Below are 19,423 nucleotides of genomic sequence, written 5' to 3'. Positions count from 1 at the left end.
GCCTTAGCATTTGGATCCCAAGTCGTCTCCAGCGAAATTTGAAATTTACCCCTCGTAAACATTCTCGATCTGCACTCAAAGCCGTATTTTTGCAATCATGGATAACGAAATATATTTTCTCAAAGAGGAAATAATCCGTTTAAAAGAAGAAAACGAAAGCTTGCAGCAGGATGGACAATTGGCAGGAGAGATTGGGAAGAATTTGCTCGAAAATAACCAGGAATTGGAAAGAAAACTTGAAGAAGTGAACAACGACTACATAACAACGTTAGGGAATCTTGAGGTACGCTGTAATATTCATTCCTGTAAGCACTTAGTTTGAAGAAAAATGTTCTCTATGAATTTATTTTCTTCATAGGAACTAAAGCAAGAGAATTATTCTTTGCGATCCAGACTTGAGACAGAAGTTCGAACCAACTCGAACCATGCCCATGAATTGGACGACTTGAAGGTAAAGCTTCAAAAGGAGTTCGAAGCGAAAGAAAAATCTCAACAGATGACAACAGAAAAAAAGATCTGTGAACTGAGAAAAGAAATAGAATCTCTGCAAAACGATATCAGCAAGCACACGCTGGTAGAAATTCAGCTGCAAGAAAAGATTAAGAAGCAGGATGAGATGCTACAAGCTGCTCGCCGAAGCAGCGAAGAACTGCAACACAAGGGACGATCACGATTAGAGAGTATTGAAGAGTACATCCATCTAGCCTCCGAGCTCTCAGAAGAGAGGGATACTTTGACCATGAAGCTGGCCGATTTGAAAGATAGTCAGGAGAGAATTTTATTCGACAGAAACGTACTGAAGGAAAGAGTTGAGCATCTTGAGGAAGAACTCCAAGAGAAGGCTCGACAAGGGCAAACCTGGTTTAACTGTTTACAGGTAAGACAATTTATAAGTCTAAGGTGAAAACACTTTTTTTCGCTTAGGCAAATCCTGAGTACGATCGAAGCACGCAAGTAATGTGGATGGGAGACGATCGAAGGAAAAATCACAACTCACGAGTTAATTTATTCGATTAATTATTGAATAACTGAATACATAAACCAGAAATTAACCAACCACTCGACAGAACACTTTCGCGGGGGTGGGGGGTGGGGGATGGCGAAGAAGTAAAATTTATTTGCCAAAGATCTGCACGCTTTCTCCGCAGATGTAGTATAATCCACCCCAAAAGGAATGAGCTGTAACAAAAACCTTGTATTTTGTATAATTTTAACAGGAAGCTCGCAACGAAGCAGGCGAGTTAAAAGCTGAACTTGAAAACCTAAAGGCAGACAATGCCAGGAGAAACTTTGGAAAACAAGGAAATTCTCTCTTTGGAGAGGTATGTTGTGGCTTTGTGTAACTTCAGTTGTTCTTTAGTCATCGCCACTTATTTGTCAATCAAGGTGTAAGTTGGCCTGAACGTACCTGCTGTTTACAGGTTGAGGACCAGCGATTGGAACTTGAGAAGAAATATGGCAGTTTACGAGCCAGACACGAGGGTGCGATGAAAGTGCACAACATGACGAAACAACATCTACAGAGACTGAAGGTAACAAAAAGTTTTTGAAAGGAAAATCATTGCACAAGCTAACCCTGTTTTACCAGGGAAATTAATTTATTTGACGAAAAGGTAAAAATAAAACCAGGAAACAAAAACATTTTTTCTTTACAGAATCAAGTAGCGACTCTGCTCCAAGTCAAGAGCTGTCATGCAGACGCCTCACAGATCCAAAGGCTCACCCAGGCATTGGTGCAGAAAGAAGGCGAGGTGAAGATGTTGAACACAAAGATATCAAGTCTAGAGAAGCAGAAGGTAGTACTCTTTATCTCCCTTAGCTTATGGCGTTTGGTATCAGTCACTTCAATTGTTGCTCCGTGATTTTCCTATACAATAATTATGTCTTGGTCGCTTGCTCGTCCCGTAGCAAGTTTGGAGGCTTATTGGCTCCTTGTAGTTTTTACCTTTGTCCTAATTAGCCGTTGTTACGTTAATTTTGGTTTCTGATTCTAAATCATATATTGCTCCTATAAGTTACACACCAACCGCGTGTTTCCCTGATCTTTTGTCCTTCAGGAAGAGCGCAACATAAGCAGCCGTTTGATGGAGTTTCACGACGCATTCTCGGAGTTTGGAGACAAGAAGGACTACGTGAACTTTCTTCAGTTACAGCTTGAAGATTCCAAGTAAGCTTATGTGTAGCTTGCACGGAGTAGTTTATCTCACAACTCTGAATCTAGACCTTATACAAGACAGCTACCAGAGTGAATCGAATGGCCTACTAATCTCGAGTCAGAAATATCTTATATTCTGACAATCTAAATGGGGGGAGGGGGGGGGGAGTTGTGTAAGGATGGAGTTCCCTGCTCTTTACATGATTCTTCGTTTTATACTTTGTCTTTAGGAAATCCTTGGCAGCACTGAATAAAGAATTGCAGACAAAAACATTACTTCAGTTATCCGAAACTGACAGACTTCGTCACACTGAACATCAACTGCATGTGTCCGAGTCTAATGTCGAGCGACTGAACGGTGAAAATATCAAGCTTAGGTTGAAAATTGACGACTTACGACTGAAGCTGCAGAGCCGTAAGTATTGTCGCCAAAGATAAATCTGCTTCAGTCACCTACAGATTCAATTGAAACTCGCAGTCGAAGGATTCATTTGAGGAGTAAGTTGAGGGATGTGGAGGAGTAAAAGATGAAAGAGAACGAAAACGACAGAGAGGAGGAGATAATTTCTCCCATTTCAACAAGCGGGAAAAAGCAGGAAACAAATTTTCCAACGTTTCTCTGGTCTTGGGTGACAAGAGAAGGTCAACTTTTCGCTCAATATTTACTTTTTCTCTCTTTTTTTTTCCTCTTGTTTTCAAGATTCCCAAAAAGACCCTCAAAATGTCTCTCAAACATCCACCTCGTCTGGTCTCAGGAAAACAAAATCTGCCATTTTGCTCAGTGGGGCCAATTCAAAAAATACCAGAACATCAGCACTCATAAAGAAAGGACAAGAAAATACCGTGTCAATTAATGCAAAGGTTGCGAAACTAGAGGCCTCAATTTTAAAACCTCCTATTGTTCTGGTTAACACTCTTGACACAACAAGCGACAAAAAGCAACGAGGCAGCGATGTGACTTTTCCTTTACAAGTTGAATCTACTGCAGAAAGTTTAATTACCAGCAATGTGCCACGGAAATTGCCTTTATCAAGTAATGTCGTCGAAAACGAGGCCAAAAGTAAGGTAGAATTTAAAAGAAAGCCGATGGTGCGCTTTCAAACTGCAACGGACGACATCGATTTATCAGAAACTCAAAGCACGCATGACAATGCACCGGACTATGGAGGGCTCTTGAAAGAAAATTCTCAACCTGAGGTAAACTAACTTGATGCTGGTTACAGTTACATTGAAATCCGAGTTAAGTGTTATTCTGGTGCCTGTCCTGTAGCATACGCGACACCAGTATAATAAGTGTTCCTAAATGGTTGTCACTGTTGCAAAATCTCTTGTATACATATCCTAGGTATAAAAGCCCGAGTATGTTTGCATTAGCTGATTTTATATACTTTAATGCCACTAGCGAGTATTGACGCCGTTAAAAAATCTAGTAAAACGACAAGGCGTGTATCTTTCTCCCCCACAATTACTGGTATTGTTTGCAATGTATTTATTTGTATTTCACAGGAGAGCCACAATGAACAGATGCCCTTGGTCACTGTGAGAGGACAGAAAACTGCTCCTGTTGTTATCAACGTCAAGAAGGGTGAGACCAAAAATCAATGTCCCCAGCAATGATGGAGGAGATGAAAAATCTCGAATTTACGAAAGTTTTTAAATTTAGATTGGAAACTACCGGAATTAAATTAAACTCTCCCGTGGGATATCTGCTTCACTTCATTATGTTAATTGACCTCGTATTCGGAATCCGAGGTCAACTCTCGTCCTTCGCTTTCACTCCTTGTTTCGAGTTAATACATGCAAGGTAAATGAAAAGGAAGTTTAATACAGCAGTCTTTTATTGTCGTGTCGTTTAAAAGGTTAGAAACCTGCCATGACTCGTTCCATTCCTCTTGCATTATATAAGCTAGAGCGACAGTAGTTTACTGGCGCAAGTCAAACCCTTGATAAAAGGATTAAAATAAGTCTTCCCTTTTTTCCTCTGTCGCCAACCTTCGAATTTCGCTTTTCACAACAGAAGTTAACGCCTTATTGCAGATTAATGGTTGATGGTAGAGTCAAATGATTGATCTAACCAAAGTTCAGATAAAAGGGTCTGATTAAAGAAAAAGGCAAATTCAGTTGAAGTACATTGCCAACATTTATTATCACACTTTTAATTATATTAGCCTCTGTGGAGCTCTCTGTCAGGAGACATGGGGAAGTAAGCCACTTTTTTCCCTTGCTCGCCCATTTCTCTTTTTCAGAAAAAGCTTTCATTAGGCAATAATTTACTACTATTCCAGTTTGAAAGTAGAGAACGACTTAACTGATAAACTATAGCCAGAACACACTTGGCATTTGCGAGAATAAAACCCTTGTGCGCCTACACCTGAGGGAAATCTCGCACTTAATTTGAGAACTAACACTAAATAAGACAAAAATGAAGTTATTTGTCAGGGTAACAAAACTTGCACGTTAAAATATGGAATTATGCACCTTATCAACTACTGGCATTCAATCCAAGGGAAATTCAATCAACAACAAATTACGCCTGCGTAACTTACGATTTGTGAAGGTAGCTTAGTGACCAAAAAAATAATAATCAAAATCTTTAGATGTGAAAAATTTACATTTTGAAAATAATTTTTTAGTATCTGCAATGATATAAGATATTAAGTTAAAGAGACAATTTTCTGTGATTATTTAGTTGTTTTTCATTTCAACTGATGGTTTTCGCAATAGTCATGGCAAAGTAAATGTGGTCTAGATTCTGTGTTAAGGTGCCTACTTTCCGTATCTCACTACTCTACTCACACCCAGCGATCAGCACTTTTTCAAATTGACATATTTTGATCGCTTTCTTGCTTTTGTTAGTAGCACTCAGTATAAGACCAAGGTCGTAACTCTCCTATGAACAAACATAGAAGATGTACCGCCAATCAAAGCCATTTTATCGCTTACTAAACACTCTATGCAACCTGAATTCTCTCCTAGAGGTGAAACTTAGGCTCAAACATTGTCCATGTTCTTTTCATTCGGAGCTAAATATAATTTACTGATAAGGGCAGCAGGCGTGCTTCATTGGTTATCTGCAAATGAAGATAAAAAAGATTAAAGATCACTGCAAATAAGAGAGAGAGAAAGCGAAGAACTCCTCACAATTTATAACAATACCGACATAAAATTGTGAGAGGCTTTAAACTGATTTTTGCCTGAGGTAGAGCATGATTTGGGAAGATGCCTAAGGAATTTATAAAATACTAGACGTTAAGTTCAAATATAAGAGGTCATACCCTCAGTGTAGGCCGAGTCTGCTATGACAAGGTAAAGTATTTTGGGATACAGATGCTCTTTGTCTCCTAGCAGTTCACTGATCTCGCCTGCAGTGCCGATCTCCGCGCTATCGTCTTCGTTTTCTTGGACAGACTGTCGAGAGACAAATTCAGTCAATGTAATAATCAAAGATCGATGTGAAAGTTATTCTCTTTATATCAAGTGGAGCTTGAAATCCAAAAGAGAGGACGAACTATTCACACTGAAAAGGTAACACTGAGAGGACTCCTATGTACGAGACTCATGTTTCCTTTTGTAAAAAATCATTGGACACATCTTTGTACCTGGAGAAACTTGTAGACGCGTAGAAATCTGTCAATTCCTAGTTCCTGTTCAAGCATCAGACGTGACTCTTCCAGTCTTTGAAACAAACTCTCTTCTTCCTCCTGACGCTTCTTATCTCGCGCCTCCTGCATGGCTGAGTCTTCGTCATCGTCGTCGTCACCTGATGAAAAAAACGATGAGTCATGATTCACAACAATCTACGATACAACTTGCTATACAGGAACAGAGGGAGGTTGGACAACAACAAAAAGTTTACCAAACATTCTTTGCCCTCCAATCTATATGGTAGTTTTCATATCAAGGAATTTCGATTTGATCCTCCATACCTCGCTCGTCTTGTTAAGCGCCACTCTAAATTCGATCGTGCCTCGCCGTTACTTTTTGAGCTTCACTGGCTTCCGGTCGAGCAGCGCATTACTTTCAAAATTTTGTTATTTGTTTTTAAGTCTCTTAATGGCTTGGCTCCTTTTTATTTAAGTGATTTGATTTCCACCTATGTTCCTAGTCGTGGTCTCAGGTCTGCCTCTCTGTCACTTCTTCATGTACCTAGGTCTAATCAGAAGACCTATGGCGACAGAGCTTTTGCAGTCGCTGCCCCGCGACTGTGGAATGCTCTGCCCATTCAGATGAGGCAGCCTGGGACTACACTAGACACATTCAAAAGGAGCCTCAAGACCCTTCTTTTTAGACAAGCTTTTTATCGTTTTTTGTAACTTTTTATTTATTTTTATTTATTTTTAAAATTGTAAAGCGCCATAGAGCTTTTAGGATATGGCGCTCTAAAAATTTATATATATTATATTATTATTATATTACCTGAGTCCCAGTCCTCATTCAGATTGGATAACTCAGATGACGATCGTTCTAGTTCCACTCCGTCGCTTTCATCGTCTATTTAGAGAAATAGATAACAAAAACTTACATGATTAAAATCACGAATCAGTCTTCCAAAGAGGGGTTCGTTTTCATATTACTTGAGAGAGCCATAGTTTCACCCACTTCCTCCTTCGATTGGAAAAATGACTTGGAAACGAGGTTGCGTGTCTATGTAAACGGCACCAGCTTGATCCTGGCTGTTGGTCAGTGGAGACTTATGAAGGGAATGACCAGGGAACAATTTTTTCTAAGAAAAAAAATTTCCAATAAAAGGGGAACGGGTGATTGAAAATTTCACCTTTTGGAGACTGCGTGTCCGCGCAGTGATCCCAGTCCAAACTGTTATCAGTTCCACGCATGCTCTTGATGGGTGAAGGAGATCGTCCTAGGGAGAAGTACATAGTAAGAAAGTCATGTGATCTATCATGGGTGTGAAGGGCTAATGACAAAATGAAGAAATTATATACTTAAATCTTACCAGTGCTTACAAGTACGTCTCTCATGGAATTCAACATATCCTCGAATTCCTCATTTTCATCTTCGTCGCTGAGGAAAGAGATCATAAAATGACCGAGTAACTAAATTGTGAAATAATTACAAGCTTCGCTTCTTATATGTATTATAAGACTATAAGGATACGAAAACAGTTGGTCCTACAAACCTAAGTTAAGGAATTAGTCGTTAGGGGATGTTATATCCTAAAAAAGTTTTGGATGGAAATCAAACCACGTTCCAAAAGCCGAATAGGCGAAATGAAACACCCAAAAAATGATATTTTAAAATATAAGGAGGAATTCGTGAATAACTGAGCAAATAATAACACATTCATCACCTCTTGTTCTCTAAAAAAGAACAGTAAGGTAAGGCTACTACAAGTACCCTGCAAATGCATTGAAAGACATTTTCTTTTCACACGCGCAAACCTGCCAACATTAAGTTCTTCGTCTTCGTCTTCGTCATCATCCTCGTTATCATCGTTATCGTCATCATCCTCGTCGTCACCATCATCATGCTCTTCATTCCCTACGTCAAGTTCTTCGTCCCCTTCTAGATCTCCTTGTTCATCAGCATTTTCCTCTTCGTCTCCGAGTTCATCCTCATCTGTCTCCCCCTGCTCCTCGTCTGAAGTCTGTGTACGTCCGGAGGTAGCGGTCTTAAACAACATCCTCAAGTCGGGTAAAGAGCAAGTTCGTAGCCTCTGCGACAGAATAAGCATAAATATTGTCAATCGTGTAATTTCCACTACAGCAGCCCACAATACCCAGGATGACAGAGAAATATCCGAAAAATAATCCGAAAAAAAGCTTCGATTTGATGTGTGAGAGATCGACGACGGCCCTAAGATAGAAGATGTAATTACTTACTGTAAAATTCGTATCATAAATTCCTGTTTGTAGCTCTGCAGCCCGCATTGATTTGTTTGGTGACCCATCAGCCGTATGGAATGATCTAAATTCAAACACACAATAATGTGAAACAGTTAATATGCTGAGATGTCCAATGGATTCTGAGTGGCGAAGCTTTCAACCAGGACTGTGCTCTTCATCACAGAACAAATCATCAGGTCTTAAAACTGGACAATATAACTAAATTGTAAGCTGAGTGCTGCAAACTTACGAGTCGTCAACAGAAATATCTTGTACTTCCAGATCCTCTGATCTTGTTTCCTTCCTTTCTTCCTTCCTATTAACTCGTTTAAACAGAGCTTCTTTTGGTTCCTGTTCGGCTTGGGCGCGTGACGCAGATTTTTCATTGTGTGATTCATTGCGTGACTCAGATTCTGCGCCAGCACGCTCGCGTGACGCCATCAAGAACTGTTGATAGGCAGCTCTCTTATCATCGTCTACCCAGGCACTGCGGGGAGATTTTTGTTTGAAAGCACCTTGAACATAGCGAAAATAGACAGCAAGTTAGGTAAGTCACTTATCCAAGTAACAACTATATTTAACTAAATACTGACTTTGTACTCAATTACTCTGTTTTGACTTGGGGGTCTAGAACCTACCATCAGTTGGTGTAGTGGCCTTTTCCCCTCCCCAGGCCTTTACCGGACTCTTCGGTTCGGCCTTTTCGGGCGAAGTTTCGAGGACCTTTTCCTGGGGGACACTCTCCACCTCTTCTAAATTCAAATCATCTGAATTCTCCGCTTTTACAGTACCGTTGTCTTTGTTGATGTCACCCTCTCTGGTTCCCTCGGAGATCGTGTCCAATACAGGAGATTTTTTATGTTCATCTTCTGTTGTTCCAGATATGGTAAATGTGGCCCCTCCTTTGGAGCTCGCTGCCTCAGGCATCTCATCACTCTTATCCTTTTTGACAATAACAGTTTGTGGAGACTTTGAGGTGGGCGATTTCACCACTGTTACTCTTAACAAGGGAGGTACAGTGGGGCTTTGTACCGTGACAGTTGTGCCCATCGCAGAGACTGAAGAGCCAGCAGGTGATTGTGTGACAACAGCTAGTGAAGCCTTCTTTCCCGCATCATCAGCTCCTCCTATGGCTGTTGTTGCAGTTTGGAGCTTGGCGTTACCCAAAGCCGAGATGATTTCTGTCATTTGTGGTTTTCCCCATTGCTTCCTGGCGGCATCCGCTGCTGGTTTCATTACTGCATCGCCTGCACTGGTTGCTGGAAAAGCGAGAAAGAGAGGAATTAAACAAGCTTCATGCACTGAAAGTTGCTTATTTCTACCTTAGTGAGGAATGGAACACTTAATTGATCATCGGCAGTTAGTCTTGCTCCGACCAAGCGCCAAAGAGGACAGTGGTGCGTAACCTGATTAGCCTGAGAGCAGAGGAAGGAGGCCAACTTTTGAACTGACCCTCCAGTCAACAGGTCTGCAAAATCACTTCTCACCATCCATCGCCGATGATGTCACCTCTAATGGTAGGATACGTGGTTGGAAAGGAATATCTCCCCAGGCCTTTCGCGGTGCAAGGGGCTCCTTCTTGTCTTCTTCTGTCATCTTACGAAGATCATTCTGAAAAAGAAGAAATGAAAAATAAGAGAACAAGTTACAAAATTAAGTTGCAATTGGACAAGATGATCCTTGCAAAAGATTTGGTAGTTTACCTCTGAATTTGATCTGAACAGCATTGTGGCTCCTACTTCTTTTAAAGCTGTCTCAAGACCCACAGGGGCAACCGCTGGCTTTGGCGCGGGCTCTGTGACAATTCAATCCATTAGATTAGACACGAACTTAAACCGTTACAGAACCAGATTACATATACACGGAGGAAATACAAAACAACAATCATCAGAATTGCAATGAAATTATACCTGCTGGTCTTTCATACTTTGCCAAAGCAGGGAGCGGCCTGTAAAAGAGCGTCACAGAGAAGCAATCAAGACTAAGGCCCTTCACTTGCGTGATAGCATGAGGTGGATTTTATTTTTATCGTTATCATTTTCCACTGAAATCTCCAGTACACTATCGCAACGAACTTCCTCAAATCTAAGTAAGACAATCTGCAGATCAAACGAATTATCAAATTAAAGTCGCTCAAAACAAGCGAAATACCTTTTATCAGGATCCTGTCTTTGATTTTCCTACAAAAAAAAACAGTCAAGATTCATACATTAGTGACATAAAACACAAGTAACCCTTAAAAAATGATGGCAAACTGAAGAAAATTCCAAACCTTTTCCAGTCTTTCTTTGCCTTCTTTATTAATTCTAGCTAGAATCGTTTTCTTTCTCTGTTCAAGTTGAGCCCGCAACATCGTAGCACGATCTTCTGCTTGAGCCTTGATGTAAACAGGCGAAAATAAGTAAACAAAGTCAGTGAAAGACACTTTACACTCGTGCATAGACTACGTTCTAATGCGATCTCCCGGTTTCATAAAATGAAGGGAAAAGAGAGTAGCTATTAAACAGAAACGAGAGTCAAGGAAAACACACGAGTAGTATCTATCTAGAGAAACAACGTGTTCCAAGCGCTAAGCACGAGAAAGGAAACCTTCTACACGCGTTACCAGCTTCGAAACAATGGGCTGACTTTTACCTTTAAATCAGCGATTTTCTTTTTCCTGGCGACAGGATCATAACGTGGGTCTCCATGAATCATCACATTCTCTTTCTATGATGAAAAACGAATCAGCGTTTTTTTGTTAATAGCTGTTCGCACCGCAGACAATAATTTCAGTCGTTAAAACTCCATTGCTCACCTGCGCCGGTGGTACGTCCTTTGGTGCTCGCACTCCTGCCATTCTTCTCTGTATTTCTTTTCGTTCATGAAAGTTTTGGCGTCGAATAGCTTCCAAACGCGAAAGATATTCCTACAGAGAGCAAGATTAAGATACAGTTCACTTCACAACAATTCACGGCGTGTCTTTAACAGGAGGCTTTACCCCTTCTAATTAACAAACCACTGCGGTCATTTCCAATGTCTCACCAGCTGCAGTCCTAAGTACGGAAGGGCGTCAGTAGAGAAACACATTCACATATCCAACTTTTCATCTTTTCACCTTTTTCACGGATACTTTATACGGATATGTTTCAATACAAACCTTTTCCTTTGCGTCCTTGGCAGGCAGACCATCTTTCTTCTGAGCAACGTTACCTATAAAAAGAAATATTAAAAAACTCCATGTTGGATTTCTGAGGGCGAGCAAATTTTACAAAGAACGAAAGTACATGATCAGTATTTTTCAAACTAACCTGGCGGGTAGTGATCGGGGAGTGCATTAAAATTCTATGAAGGGAAGAAAAAAATGTGTTAGAAGAAGCCCGTTGTACAATTATAGCGGAGCTCGCAGAGCGTAGCCCCATAATTATACAAAATAGTAGTAACCCATCAAGCCGAAAAAATTTGGACTTGAGACCGTACGACCGACCGTAGAAGGTGCTACTTTTAACATGCGTGGTTAACTGTTCCGCGGGCACGCCGACGCCACGGCTTTGTCCAGTAGTCCAGTGGTCAGTGCACTGAGCTCCGAGTCGGACGACCCGGGTTCTAGTCCTGGCCGGGGTAAGGCGTTGTGCCCTTAAGACGTGCGGGAAAAAAAATGCGAGCTCCGCTTTTAGGCTTGGTTAAATCTATATATTAGCATGACTATGTTTGAAGCTTGTCTCTCGCCCTCAGTTCTTTGATTCTTTCCCTCTGACCCATCTTCCCTGCCTCCCTCAGTTCTTTTATTCTTTCCCTCTTACCCATCTTCCCTACCCCCCTCGGTTTTTTTATTCTTTCCCTCTGACCAACCTTCCCTGCCCCCCTCAGTTCTTTTGTTCTTTCCCTCTGACCCATCCTCCCTACCCCCCTCGGTTCTTTTATTCTTTCCCTCTGACCCATCTTACCCGTCCCCTCGGTTCTTTATTTCTCTAGCCACCGTAAAGAGTAAAAAAGCTGACGTTTCGAGCGTTAGCCCTTCGTCGGAGCGAAACGTCAGCTTTTTTACTCTTTACGGTGGCTAATTTACGTTTTCAACCCAGTTGTTAACACTAAATTACCTTCTACACTCTCCCACCGACGCAGCACCACAGTTTCTTTAGAAACTTACCCCTCTTTATTTCTCTCCCTATGACCCATCTTACCTGTCCCCTCGCTCTGTTTCTCTGTGCATCTCTCTTTCTGTTCCAGAATTCTTCCAACACACGAGCTCGCTCTGCTGCCCCAGCTCCTTGCGCTCTATTCAACGAAATATGAAATGAAAAAAACAAATTAAAAGGCTTTAACAGTCTTTCCTTCACTAACTCTATGTCTCGTGCAGCTCATGTGCGACTATCGTAAAACCTATCCCTCCACCACATAAACTGCTCTCCATAGGACCGCGTGCATAGTTTTTTAAAACACCTTTGACCTAGGTAAGTCAAAGGTACAACTACAGCATGACTCAGTCTTTGATAAGTCAAGACCTCCCGTTCTCTTCTGGATTTTCAGCAATTCTATACAGTCACTGTTACGAAGTCTTTATACATTATTATTCCTTGAGGCGCACCTTAACCCGTATCCTGTGAACCACACCCTTTTTCGCTTCACTCACCTATCGACCTGTCCTTGTTTGGCTGCATTCCATGCCAGGTTTACAGGATTAGCAGCTGGTGCTCTGTTAGCTTCATTAGCAGACACAGGTCGACCAGCCCCTTTGACTGCTACATTTGGTTGTCTGTTCCGATTATCTGCTGAATAGGGTCTTGCTGGTTTGTTCTCTTTGAATTCCTTGTCTCCAGCTTTTTCTTGATATTTCTGCATCACCTGTGGCTGCTTGTTCTAAATGGAAAACCACAAGTTATTATCTATCACAAGTATCCATGGAAATGCTGCAAATAAATTCTCAAAAAACTACCAGAAGATGAAGGCTTAACTGTGAACTACATTCATGTTCCAAATTCCTGTAACAGCCTGAATACATTCTCTCACATCAAACGACCATTTGCAGAAGGACGTTCTAATTTTCCAAAAACCTTTTCTTACAAGAGTTCAGAATTCTGTTCAAGACCAAAATTTCAGAGCACACTCATTACATAAAACCCACAAAACTAGAAGTACACAGTCTGTATCATAACATGGAACTTGCAAATTGGAGATAAAATAAAGTTACATAAGTGTGTAAGTACGTTTGAAACTAACACATCTGTGCTAATAAAATATAAAATAGATTCACATGTTCACGACCAGCCATAGGAGTGCTGAAATCATTAACTTGGTACTCACAATGACATCTGGTTGACTTGGTTTTACACCAGCAGATGGAGCTGCAGGCTTTTTTGCTTTCTAAAAAAATTAACAATTTACAAGTTTTGTCAGATATTTGTTATCTAGGTTTGAATGGAACATGAAAACATTGTCATTAGATGGATTCTTTCTCATGATATCATCTTCCATGGACAGGTAGACAACTTAGTAAACAGAAGCATTTTACTACTGGATCTTTCTATAATCCATCATAAAAGTTTTAATTACTGGTATTTGATCCTTTTTTGTTCATTCATAGTAACTTTTTCAATTATTTATTTATCTATTGATTTCTCTGTCTATTTATTAAATTAGTGTTTATTTGCTTAAAATGACCATCAATACAGAAAAAAACTTGGGAAATATCTGCAGCAATTCTTTGTTAGACTAGACAGGAAATAAATAGTTTTGACCTTCAAAAGTCATTTAATTTATTTATCATTTATTTTATTTTAAGGATTTGTACAAAAGCAGTACCAGAGCACAAACAATAGTACATAAGTCCCCTGCTAGGTTTAAGCTCCAATAAATTCAAATGTTTAAAAACAGTTCATTTTAATTTTAAATCTGACTGAAAGATGCCCTCATACCACTGAGGAGAGAGTGTCTTGCTTAAGAAGAATCAAGTCAATCAATTGGACACAAGTATTTAGAGCAAAACAGGATTGAAGACAATTGTCTTGAAGTTTATAGAGGCATGCTTCAATATCGCACCCCTGAAAACAAGAGATTTGTCTTAAAAAGTTTCTGATGAACTGAATTTTTCATGAATGGCTGTGATGAAAATTTTGATATGGACAGGGATTCTTATGCCATTGGATGAATGACGCAAAACTGATAAAAGAATGGAAAGCATCAATCTCAGCTAAACTGATCAAATGAAGGACAATAAAATTGTGTAATGTCTCATTTAGTATTTCATGAAACGTGTACACTGTACCTCTTGTTGCTCAAGAGTGCTACATAACTACTGACTCTTACAAATGTACAACACTGGCATACCATTACATTCAGAAAAAAATCAGGATATTCACCTCTGGACTAAGCCCAACCAGGAGAGTGTTTTTCCAAGCCTGCTCTCTAGCTTTGTTAATCTGATCACGCTGTAAAATGAAGTAACCATCATGTTAATGTTTTCTGGAAGCAAGTGGGAGTATAAATAAACTTCAAATTCTGAATTACACTCAATGAGATTTGAGCATCAGTGTTTGTTTTTATTCATGGGTATTTAAGCAGTTTGATCACCTGTTGACGTTCCCATCTCTGTTGTTGAACCTTCTTCATGTAATCCTGGTACATCTGATCCTGCATCGGTAAAACAACAAAACCACACATAATGAAATTATCTGTTATTGTTGGGTTATTTGTTATCACTTTTCAAGACCTGACACAAGGTTTAACCTTACCTGATTCTGCATCAAGTCTTTGCGTCTTCTTTCACGAGCATCTAGCTCTTTTTTCTTGTCAACAGGTTTCTCTTGTGCAGCACTGCTTGGTCTGGAAGGTGGTTTCTTAGCAGCTTCTCCAGAACCAGGCTTCCTGAAAGCAAAATACATTTTCAAAGTTTTTATCAATATAAAAAAGGTTAAAATAATGCCTAAATTGAAGGTTGAATAGAATTAAATCTTACTTAACTGGAGGCTTCTTCTTTGCAACAGAAACTCCATACTTGGCCTTTGGGTTACTGTACTTTTGTGGCACTGAAAATATTCAGGATTTGTGGTGAAAGAAAACATTTTAACAGAGGAGTGAATCAATAACAGCAAGGCTTCCCCAACATGTTATAACTACTAACTTTTATGATACAGCCATAAGTTAAAGTATTCATGCATAAGCCAGATGGATAACATGGAGCATGACATCATGTCTCCAAACTGTGGCATCAAAGCAACTGACCTGGAGCAGGTTTAATGACAGGCTTGGGTGCCATCCGCTGCTGGCCAAGTACACCCAAAGGCTTACGATGAATTACAGTGTGGCTAAACTCTTCTGCCATTTTCTAAAAATATGTTTTGAAAAAAGCAAGCAGGTCAAAATCTAGTTGACAAAAGTCCTTACAACCACTAGTAAATCATGTTACAAAATAATGGTGAACCTAGTTTCACAAAGCTACTGACCAATCATTCAACCATAAAGTTTGATCATAAATCCCAAGTAACCTTGGAATTTAAGGGGAGAAAGCATTAATTTCATCAAATTGACTTCAATGACCAACCTCCTGAGACAAAAACTTCTCAATTCTTTTTTGTATGAATGGCTTCTTCAGGATTGAGTTAATTGATGGGCGATCACTGCAAGTTACAAGGAGAAATCAGTAAAATTTATTGCATACCACATCTTTTAACCCTTTACACCCTAACATCAGTATGCATATTCTCCATACTGTTCTCCATAGATTTCCAAAGAGGCTGACAAGGAGAATTTGTTTCACAATCGAGAGCTGCTTTAGTTGGTGATCATCTCCTCTATCCTCATGACTTTTGTGTTTGATTCAGGGGTGAAATTTTTGGGAGAAATTAGGTGCTAGTCACTCTTAGGTCCTCAAGGGTTAACAATTAAAACATTAATAAAATTCTCATAACAAAGCCATTCCTATAAATAGTTAAATTAAATAATCACTAGATCTAGCACATACTGAGCATTTCGTTTTAGCAACTGTGCAACCAAGCCTCTGATGTCAGCACTGTACTTGTAGGGGATGGGTGGATATGACCCTCTATGAAAATAAACAAAAACCAGTACAGATCACAAAAAACTTACAACTTGAATTGAAAATTGATGGATCATTACTTCACCAAATTTGTACTTTTTGAATAAGTCCAAATACTTAAAACATGATGAACTGTTATTTAGTAAATAAAACTCAGTTTAGTGATACAGCCATGCTAGCAAGCTATAAACAAATAATCTAGGTCCAAAGTTGCAACCAGTTGGTCATCAATTGACTATTTACACCAGCAGAAAAATTTCATCACATACCATGAACAATACTCCATACCTTATTATTTTTATAACCAAGTTCTTCATATTTCCTGCTTCAAACTGCAATTAAAAACATTTTTCTTTAGAATCACCAGCATTGAATGAAAATGTTTTCATACTTCACTGGTTGAAACCATGGAGGAAAGGTGTATGTACACAAATACTGGAAGTCAATCATTTTGTAAAAGGCAAAATGAAGAAAATACTCACAGCATGTTTGAGGGTCAACAACTCATAGAGAACACATCCAAGTGACCAGATATCACTGCATGAAAATTTTGAAATTGGTTAAAAAATCAAATCAATATTTGTAATAATCATCATTTCATGAACAGTCAAATTGACACTGGTAATACTAGCACAGTACCCTTTGACTACAGTTTTAGGGAAATACAGGCTCACCTTTTATTATTGTAAGGTTTGTTTTCACAGATTTCTGGGGACAAATAATATGGTGTACCAATACAGGTGCGGGCAAGCTCCATGGTGCTGAAAGAGAAACAAATTAGGAATCATTGAAAGCCAAGCTCAACTCAATTGTGAAGTCACCATTAGGCAAACTCAGATTTGAAAATATTAGAAAGTAACAAACAAGTAATATAAAAAAAACATAAAAACTTCCTACATAACCTCATTAAAACCATATTACCTATGTAAAACCCTTGCAATTCCAAAATCTCCAAGCTTGACTATTCCATTCTTTGTTAAAAATATGTTCTGTAGGGTAAAACACAGAGTGAATAACACAAAAACAGCAAGTTTAGGATTTTCAGGTGTTAAATGCTGGTAGTATCACATTTGTTTGCACATTAATCATTCAAAAATAATAAAGTTATAGGGCAAACCTGTGATTTTAAATCCCTGTGAAGAATTTTTCTATCATGTACATGTTTCAAGCCAAGGCATATCTGCACAAAGTAGTCCAAAACCTGGAATAAAATAAAATTGGATTCAAACTGAATTAACAGCAAAAACATCCTTGTTGACAAAGAAACAATTTGGGAGAACATTTAAAAATGCTTATGTACATTCCTACCTGTTCTTCAGGCAGCTGTATTCCTCGCTGGCCATTAATCTTTTTATACAAGTCACCTGCAAATTTATAGTCAGTATTAGAAGTTAACATTTGAAACAAACATTCTTTTAGTAATCTTTACCTCAACAGCTGTACCACATTTCTTAGGAATCTTAGATTCAAAGGGTATCCCAAAGTTAAATTGGCAAACAAGACCTCACAAGGCAGAATGCACTTCATCAAGAAATTATATGTATTTTCAAAAATGAATTAATTTATCATTAAATTGCATTAAGGTGCATAGGGATGGTTCAGAGATGAGAGCCCTTTTTTCAACAGCTGTGGCCTGGGTTCCATTCCCAGATATAGCACCGTATGGGTTGAGTTTACTGCTGTTTCTCATTTTTTGGTGATAAGTGTTCCTGTAAGTTCTCCAGTTTCCCTCACCTCATAAAAATCAAATGATCCAAATTCAAATTTGACCACTCTTTAAAATCTAGAGTTGTGCATACTATTTACTCTATTAAATACCTGCTTCACAGTAGTCCATAACAATGTACAGGTTTCCATTTTCTGGAGGAAAGAAATAACAAATCAATAAAAGAGGTGTGAATTTGAGTCTTAAATCCTATCATGAACGTAATCTTTTATTTTCTCTACCTTTTTTCACAATAACTTAGAGTAAATGACCTAATTTGCAATAAATAGTTCACATTAATAAGGCAACTTGCATCAGCAGTAGCTCAAACAGGTCTCAGAGATATTTTTTGGAGGAACTCTGTGGTGAGATTTTTATTTCTTTTCCATAAAACTGCTGCAACAAATATGTGTTTGAATATGTTTGATTATGTAAACAGGGCAACCCTTACCTTCAAATGACTCTTGGTATGACACAATGTTTGGGTGTTTCAACTGAGCCAAGACTTTCACCTTTGAAAAAAAATTATTTAAATAAGTATTTTTCTTGTCTTGTTTGATGACCAAGCCATTGCTAATTTTCAGTTCAATTATTAAATATCACATGAAAATATTCTCTGTTTCCTCACTTTATGTTTGTCTTTTTTTTTTTTTCTTGAAGGATTCATAAAAATGTTAACTTCATGCACGACATTTACTTTAAATGAAATTAAGCACAACATCTTAAGTTACCTCATATTTCAAGCGCTACTTAAAGGGTCAGCAGAAAAATATCCGCATTCAAATCTCATCACGCGGTGTACACCAATAATCAAAATAAAAACTCAAGTCGATGCTGCAGTAATTACAAGACCACATGTACTTAAATTTTGATAAAATGCGACGAACATAAGACTAGCAATCTATAAGAGACAAAAGTTCTTGTTGGACCAAGTCCGAGACAGTACCTCTTTTCTGGATTCCTCTCTCTCTTTAGGTGACATCTAGAAAATATACATCAAGGAAGTTGAGTGGAGCTGTATTTTGTAACATGAGCATAAACAATTACATGAATGTACATACTGGGATACCGCCAAGATTTCTACAAGAGAATCAAAATTCATCATTTACAGACACTTTCAACAAATACTAGACATTCAATCTTACACAAAAATCACCTTGGAAATGCCGATCTCCTTAATAACATACTGCTTTCCATCGGCCTTCTTTTTCACCAGCAAGGCTTTTCCAAACGAGCCTTCGCCGATCTTCTTTATTCGCACGTACCGATCCATCTCCAAAAAGAAACCTCCTAGAACTTACTTTTCACCAGGAAAAATAGATCTATCTGCATTTCTTTCAAACTGCTGGAAATCAGGAGGTCCGTGAAAATTCGTGGCGGTAACTAATACAACGTAGCGAAGGAAGAGTTTGGAAAATGGCACCCACACAAATATCTTCGTAACGGTTGAGCCTGCACAAAGTGAAAATTTGGCTGGCGGATATATCATTGAGGCGTGCGCGAGTTTTCTAGTATGGAAATTTTAGTCAGAGTGAACTGCCAAACTTATGAATAATAGATAAAGGGGCAAGTTTCTAAAGAAACTGTGGTGCTGCGTCGATGGGAGAGTATAGCAGGTAATTCAGTGTTAACAACTGAATTGAAAACGTAAATTTGCCACCGTAAAGGGTAAAAAAGCTGATGTTTCGAGCGTTAGCCCTTCGTCA

At 39.0% G+C, this 19,423-nt stretch overlaps 2 protein-coding genes across 3 annotated transcripts; one reads left to right on the top strand and one right to left on the bottom strand.

Moving 5' to 3' along the window:
• The first annotated feature begins 21 nt into the window (after nt 1-21).
• LOC113676819 (protein Spindly-B) lies at nt 22-4,916 on the top strand. The gene is made up of 9 exons (XM_027193539.2): nt 22-283; nt 359-877; nt 1,218-1,322; nt 1,422-1,532; nt 1,656-1,796; nt 2,058-2,167; nt 2,386-2,570; nt 2,856-3,352; nt 3,662-4,916. Exons 1-9 carry the CDS (start codon nt 98-100, stop codon nt 3,770-3,772), a joined length of 1,965 nt encoding a protein of 654 aa, XP_027049340.2. The 5' UTR covers nt 22-97; the 3' UTR covers nt 3,773-4,916.
• Nucleotides 4,277-19,226, bottom strand: LOC113676818 (serine/threonine-protein kinase Nek1). 2 transcript variants are annotated; one of them, XM_089192724.1, is made up of 39 exons: nt 18,874-19,226; nt 18,664-18,699; nt 18,169-18,229; nt 17,831-17,872; nt 17,321-17,376; nt 17,130-17,213; nt 16,934-17,001; nt 16,687-16,773; nt 16,495-16,549; nt 16,301-16,344; nt 15,938-16,018; nt 15,518-15,593; nt 15,199-15,301; nt 14,933-15,002; nt 14,709-14,841; nt 14,548-14,607; nt 14,337-14,405; nt 13,282-13,341; nt 12,611-12,837; nt 12,162-12,255; nt 11,289-11,322; nt 11,138-11,190; nt 10,796-10,906; nt 10,633-10,707; nt 10,271-10,375; nt 10,150-10,178; nt 9,909-9,946; nt 9,702-9,793; nt 9,486-9,609; nt 8,637-9,257; nt 8,249-8,513; nt 7,996-8,080; nt 7,555-7,829; nt 7,110-7,177; nt 6,930-7,016; nt 6,572-6,646; nt 5,755-5,915; nt 5,431-5,563; nt 4,277-5,226 (listed from the first exon to the last, which is right to left on the bottom strand). In XM_089192724.1, the coding sequence occupies exons 1-39, from the start codon at nt 18,988-18,990 to the stop codon at nt 5,216-5,218; spliced, it is 4,065 nt and encodes a 1,354-aa protein (XP_089048850.1). In that variant the 5' UTR covers nt 18,991-19,226; the 3' UTR covers nt 4,277-5,215. The 2 variants fall into 2 exon arrangements, with proteins under 2 accessions (XP_089048850.1, XP_089048851.1); XM_089192725.1 differs by lacking the exons at nt 4,277-5,226; nt 5,431-5,563 and adding an exon at nt 6,012-6,081 and having other exon boundaries at nt 5,781-5,915.
• Nucleotides 19,227-19,423: the final 197 nt, after the last annotated feature.

The sequence above is a fragment of the Pocillopora damicornis genome, chromosome 13 (assembly GCF_964200805.1).
Source record: "Pocillopora damicornis chromosome 13, jaPocDami1.2, whole genome shotgun sequence".
NCBI classification, from domain to species: Eukaryota; Metazoa; Cnidaria; class Anthozoa; order Scleractinia; family Pocilloporidae; genus Pocillopora; species Pocillopora damicornis.
Note: the sequence above shows the minus strand (reverse complement) of the source record. Positions and strands in the feature narration are given on the sequence as shown.

What these genes read in the sequence shown, in the direction of transcription:
- LOC113676818 (XM_089192724.1), bottom strand. Translation starts at nt 18,990, where the DNA reads ATGGATCGGTACGTGCGAATAAAGAAGATCGGCGAAGGCTCGTTTGGA. An exon ending in TACAGCTGCCTGAAGAACAG is followed by an intron (nt 17,214 to 17,320) that starts GTAGGAATGTAC and finishes ATTTTATTCCAG; the next exon opens with GTTTTGGACTACTTTGTGCA. An exon ending in TGTTCAGATCAAATTCAGAG is followed by an intron (nt 9,610 to 9,701) that starts GTAAACTACCAA and finishes CTTCTTTTTCAG; the next exon opens with AATGATCTTCGTAAGATGAC.
- LOC113676819 (XM_027193539.2), top strand. Translation starts at nt 98, where the DNA reads ATGGATAACGAAATATATTTTCTCAAAGAGGAAATAATCCGTTTAAAA. An exon ending in CAACGTTAGGGAATCTTGAG is followed by an intron (nt 284 to 358) that starts GTACGCTGTAAT and finishes TTTTCTTCATAG; the next exon opens with GAACTAAAGCAAGAGAATTA. An exon ending in AACATCTACAGAGACTGAAG is followed by an intron (nt 1,533 to 1,655) that starts GTAACAAAAAGT and finishes TTTTCTTTACAG; the next exon opens with AATCAAGTAGCGACTCTGCT.